The sequence below is a fragment of the Diplotaxodon limnothrissa genome, linkage group LG11, assembly GCF_057381915.1.
Source record: "Diplotaxodon limnothrissa isolate DT_005_m linkage group LG11, D_limnothrissa_male_GT1.1, whole genome shotgun sequence".
Lineage (NCBI taxonomy): Eukaryota > Metazoa > Chordata > Actinopteri > Cichliformes > Cichlidae > Diplotaxodon > Diplotaxodon limnothrissa.
Window position 1 is genome coordinate 26623400 of NC_140606.1, and position 5908 is coordinate 26629307.

The 5908-nt window shown below is 42.1% G+C and overlaps 1 protein-coding gene across 1 annotated transcript; it reads right to left on the bottom strand.

Annotated features, from left to right (window-relative positions):
- Positions 1 to 551: 551 nt before the first annotated feature.
- sbk3 (SH3 domain binding kinase family, member 3) lies at positions 552 to 5082 on the bottom strand. Its single transcript, XM_085365529.1, has 4 exons — positions 4843 to 5082; positions 3025 to 3172; positions 2426 to 2628; positions 552 to 1507 (listed from the first exon to the last, which is right to left on the bottom strand). The coding sequence occupies exons 1-4, from the start codon at positions 4846 to 4848 to the stop codon at positions 722 to 724; spliced, it is 1143 nt and encodes a 380-aa protein (XP_085221655.1). The 5' UTR covers positions 4849 to 5082; the 3' UTR covers positions 552 to 721.
- Positions 5083 to 5908: the final 826 nt, after the last annotated feature.

Genomic DNA, 5908 nt, shown 5'->3' on the forward strand with positions numbered 1-5908 from the left:
AAGTAATTATTCTCTCTGACAGATACAGGACAGCTCTCTCCTGAATCCATACTGAGGCCAACTAGCCACTTGCAGATTTCCCATGAGGTGTGTTTCATTGTCAGTACATCACCTACAGTGGGCATCACTGAGAACAGCATGAAGGGGTTATTTTAGCCCTAAAATCCTTTTCTCTCCTAGTATAGGTGCCATGCCTGTGATTTTCATCACTCCAGCACGAAAGAAGATCATGCTGGTATCGCTGTCAGACTGTATTGTTAGTCCAATTTTAGATGTGCTCCTGCTGTTCTGCTGCACCTGTTGCTTCAACACCACATCCAAGATGTCATAATTTCCATAGATGTGCTTGTCTACGTGCTGTATGCAATGCTGTCTAAACAGAATAAAGTCTAGGGTGCTTTGTAGTGTCTTCAAATGTAGCTTTTATCTGAACCATCATCATCTGCAAATCCTCTTTATTGTCAGCCTGACTTGCTACTTATATAACACATGCAACACCACTGATTTATTTTGCATAAACCAACATTCCAACACAAGTCTTTAATAGCATTATAATACAGCTTTTTGTTCAGACATCACACTTTTCTTGTATTATTTTCACACAAACACACATATTTACAAACGTTCACAAACAGAAATATGTACAATGAAGTTGCACTTTGAGTATTAAGGGTACTTATAAAAATATGAAAACGCTTAAACAGTTTCATAAAGACAAAGTTTATCTCTCCCCCCTTCCTTCCCTGAGAAGCTCTTCTTCTACCCCCCCTCTCTCCCTCATTTTTCTGGCTTCCTTCTCCGCCTCCTCTGCTTTCCTCTTCTCCTCTCTCTCTGTCTCCATCAGCCACGGCCCTCCCAGATAGCTCAGGATCTCCTCTGGAGTCCCTCTGTGTTTGGGCTCAGGGTGGAGTAGCTCCTTCAACAGAGTCATCACTAATGGGCTGAGGCCCTCAAACTGTGAAGGAGGAGGATTGTCTCTTTGTTTTCTCTCCATAATAATGTAATCATCAGCGTCCTCCTCACCCCTCCACTCGCCATCTCGCATTTTCTCGTCACGTTTGGCCTCACGGTCAAACCACTCCTTATATTTTCGGTAGCCACGATCATCGTGAGTGCTCTCCTCCCAGGGGAAGCAGCCAGTTAGCAGGCAGTAGACGAGCACACCAAGAGCCCAGCTGTCAATGCAGGGCTCTACTGATATCCAGATGTCTTCTACCTCTTCTTCAGTTCCTTCAGTCCGCCTTCTCTCCATCTCCTTCTCGGCCTCCTTGGCAGGTTCCACCTCAGGTGTGCAGAAAGGCGACTCGTACCAGACAGCTCGAACGGTGGTGCCGATGGCTCGGGCGAGGCCAAAGTCCCCGAGTTTGACCCAGCGACAGGAGCTGTCACAGAGGAAGATGTTCTCAGGTTTGATGTCACGGTGGACAAAGCCCAGAGAGTGGAGGTGTGTAACTGCACCGCTCAGCTGGGACATCACCCTCTGCACGCAGTCCTCATTCACCCCTGCCTGAAACAGACAGACAGTATGATTGAGTGGTGGCCCAATATCAGACAGTTATTATTATTTTTTATATAATATTTTATAAGACAATTAGGCCAAGTGGAGTCTGATAGGAGGACTGTGTTACTGGCACTAAGACAACAAAATCTTAACTGGTTGGTGACGCATTTGGAAATCCCTGTTTAACTTCATGTACTCTCTCTTCACTGAGTGAGAGCGGGCTGTTCTTATTCTTATCAGCGCTTCATTGTGTTATTGGCAGAGACACAAACAGGGAAGTAGGTGAGCTGGAAGCTGCTATCAAGCATGTCTTATGTTTAAACTTTTAGAAATGAGCGCTCAACAAGTACAAACTCCCAAAAGAGTAAAGGAAAATTTGTGGAATAATATGCCAATCTTCATGAATACAGTTAAACACTGTGCATGCTGCTGCACATCTTGTGATGTGATGCAGTTTGTGTGGCTGAGATGAATGTTAAGGTTTAGCTATAGACTCCTGCAGTGATTCATCACACCTGGTCACTGTTCACCTTCAGGGTTTTTGTTAAAGTATCGAATACTGCAGTGTTTTTTAGCTGATATGTCATAGTCTAAGAAGGAGAAGAAACTGAATTCAGGGTAGGTGATGTGAGTGAGGACTTGTAGTTATATTATACAATAATATTTGGAGACTACAGCAGGAACACTTAAACAACAATACTGTGATTCTATTGAAAGTAATAAACTGTGTAGGCTGTAATAGCTGTAATAGCTTTTTAGTTCTTTGGATAAAATGACTGGAATATTGGGATTCTGGGGTTTATGAAGCGAAAACATATCAGCTTGTATAACATTTGTATTAAGTTTTGCTGCTGTATATGTTTTCTGTTGTATTAGTAGGGCGTGCATATAGTTTCTTTCATGCCACACGTCAGCCAAACTGACCTCGGACACTATAACACTGTAGAGGTCACCGTATAGACCGGCTTGCTGGGCAAACACATAGTAGGATGGCGTGGAGAAGAAGATGCCCAGGGCTCGTGTCAGAGACGGATGGGTGCAGTAAGATAGGGACAGATTGTATTCACGCAGGAAAGAGGTGAGCGAGGTAGACTGACGAGGGAAGAACTTCAGAGCCATAGGAGTTCCTGATGAGAGTAAACCAAGATGAGATCTAATTAGCTTTAAAATTCCCTTATAAATAATCTCACCACCTGTGAGTGTTGTCCATCACCGACACTGTGAACAAATATAACTTCCCCTTTGGGGAGACCATATTTCACGTCTACACCCCAGTTGCAGCAACTTTATCCGAGAGAATGTAAGAAAGCTCTTCATTAGAGCAACAGAATAAAGAAGGATCTGTTCTCACGTTACTGCAGAGCTGACCCCACAAAAAACATGTGGTTTCTTTACTAGAAGGAAAACTGAGTCTGAGGTGCTCAGGGACACTTTTGCAAATACTTCAGATAGGCAGCGAGTTTAAAAAAAATGGAAAAATGTTTAGTTAAAGAAGCTCCCACTGAACTGAGTCTTGCACTAACCTCTCTTTCTGTGCACAGCCAGCATGACTTTCCCATAGGATCCTTCTCCCAGGAGCTTCACCATCCGAAAGTGTTCAGAAACTTTCAGATTGGGCATGGATTGCGCCGAGAGGAAACATAGCTCGTCGAGTTCCTGAGCTGCTGCAGCCTGGGAACATATGAAAGCACACACACATAAATCCAAATTGATGAAATAAGAGCCGCAGCTTGAGCAGCATGTGTTGATGTTATTGATAGATAACTTCAGAGAATGAAGTCTGAATCTGAGGGAGCACGTTCAGATGCGTTACCTGAACCTCGGGCATGACAAGACCTCGGGACTTCAAACCTCACACATCACATTAGCTGCAATAGTAAAAATCTTTTTTTTTTTTAAATTCTATGCAAGTTTATTGGCTTACTATTTAAGTTTAAGATGTTTGTGCCATCCCAGCAAACATTTGGCAGAAAATACTGGAACATGTTGGGGTATATAGACACTCCAGACATCAGGATGTCTTATCAGGATGATCAGAACATTTGGCAGCGTGATTTAGTGTTCATCCCTATTGTTATTCGTTGCTTCATGAAGTCTCACGCATGATGATTTACTTTGAAGTAGATCCGCCACCACATAGCCCATAACACCAGGACGGGTGTGAACAACTAAGACAAGAGCTTAACGCAAAAGATAAAGAGACTCCAGAAGGATAACATATTTTTATTCTTGACCTTCCACATGTTGTGTAACTGTGACGTCCCTGCAAACACCTAGTAGTATTTGCTGTGCTGGTACCAATCAATATTTCTGGTTTGAATTAATATAATAAGCCTGATTACTGTTACAGAAAAACATTTCCAATCACTTACAATCATTCCAAATGGTTGGAAAATTGATTAATTTCAGCTTTGAGTCATTTTTAAGGATACTGATAGACTTGATGTGCAGCCAATACTGGAAAAAAACAGGTTTTGACCAGCCTGCGAGCACGACGTTGTGCAGATGAGCTGTATTTTAAACAGACTAATGATGGCCCGTTTGAGGACTGATACTGCACAGATTAATGCTGCAGGTGCAACAACAGACTCTGCTCTGCAGCAACTAAAACATTTTATATCACAAGGAGGATCAAACATGACATTTCAGACAGCTTCCACATGCATGAAAGCAAAATGTTGAAATGTTTTTAAGCACATTTCCACGAGTTTAAGCCTCAGTGGGATTTCGTTCCAGGAGCGATATCTTCAACACGAGTTGAAGTTATCGCATTGTCAGATTCTTTTGGTGCTCCTCATTCCATGCATGCTTAAGTGAAAATGACTATCATTTATTTTATCTAGGTCACAGTTTAGCTGAGTGACTCCTACACATTAATCACACAGAAGCATCTAAGACACTGGTTGTATGCTGATACTTGCCATGTCCTAAGTCACTAAGGTGATTATTAATTAAAAGCTCTTTGGCACAAAGCAGTAAGTGTTATAATGTCTTAATGTAGCTCATCACTAACTAATTTGAAGTCCATTAGAAGTGTCACGCATCGGGAGTTGAAAACACCACTTAATGATACAGTCTGAAGCCAAAGAGAAATGCTGTAGTAAAAAGTCATCAGTGTATTCATGCAACGTCTGCATGCCATCCCATCAGCTAGAGGCAAATCATTAAGGCATTACAGAAAACCTGCAAACGGTCTGCATGTGCACGATATTACTGTTTTCTTGACAGTAGTTTTTCCTGCACTCACATGTTGACATTATGAGTTTGATTAAAGTCACAAATATGTATCTGAAAACTAAATGTAAAGGTTTGGATGGACAGGAATAATGTGCAATACTTACTGTCATTTTCTGCTCAGTTGGATGATCTCTACTCAGTTTTCTCTGCTCTTTTCAGCATCTAATCAAAGAGACTTTGAAAACTTGACAGGCTCCTGTTAGGGAGCTGCTGTTCAGGCTGAAGATCTACTGAATGTTTGCAGCTAGACTGATAATCAAAGTGGATATTTTTGCCTTGGCTCCCTTGTTCCATGCAGTAGCACAGCTGACTTTATAAAGGAGGCTTATAGATGTTTACTGGAGACCAGGATATTGGCTGTGTGTTTCTCCCCATGAGACACATGCTTAACTCCCTCCCTCTCTTTTCCTACTCTTGTGCCAAGACTCCTGCTCTCTCCGCCTCTGGCCTGTTATGCTGGCAAATACGCACGAACCAGCTACAAGGCATTTCAAACCTCCTACTCCCCGTGTGCCCCTCTCTACTGCACAGCACTGCTAATATCCCACCTCTTCCAATCTGTCAGTCAGCCTGACCACATTAACCCATCGCTCTCCTGCCTCCCCTCTCCTCAGCTGTCATTCACCTTGTACCCCCTCGTTTTCCTTCCATGTCTCTTTCTCACCCTCTCAGCCTGTCTGAGTCAGTGAAATCCACACACAGTATAGGATTCCTCTTTTAATCAACAGGTATGCTGGAATGATTGGAATAGGCCAACAAGCTGTATCCATGATCCCTGAATCTTACTGGGATTACAGCATATAGTTACAGAGCATTTTATTTTTAAATATTGATGTTCTCTCTTCCTTATCCTTGATATCTGCCACTTTCTGATGGAGGCATTTAAAATTGATCAAAATTAAAATCGACTAAAATATAATCATCACATCCATAAATGAAGGTTTTCATTGGTCATCATAATTCCTCTTCTTGTTACACAATGCTATCTGACTTACTCTCTTTTCAAGCACATATTAATCATCAGACTCATATTAAGAAGATCTGAGACCTTGCTTTAAAAGAAAAACATAAAACTTAATTCTGCACTTGATCTAAATGCCAGCTTTATTTCCTACTTAACACCAGCTGTAGGTCAGGCCTTTCCTCCAACCTCCCATAGCTTCAACACCC

What these genes read in the sequence shown, in the direction of transcription:
- sbk3 (XM_085365529.1), bottom strand. An exon ending in GGCTGTGCACAGAAAGAGAG is followed by an intron (nt 2,629 to 3,024) that starts GTTAGTGCAAGA and finishes TACTCTCATCAG; the next exon opens with GAACTCCTATGGCTCTGAAG. An exon ending in ACAGTGTTATAGTGTCCGAG is followed by an intron (nt 1,508 to 2,425) that starts GTCAGTTTGGCT and finishes TGTCTGTTTCAG; the next exon opens with GCAGGGGTGAATGAGGACTG.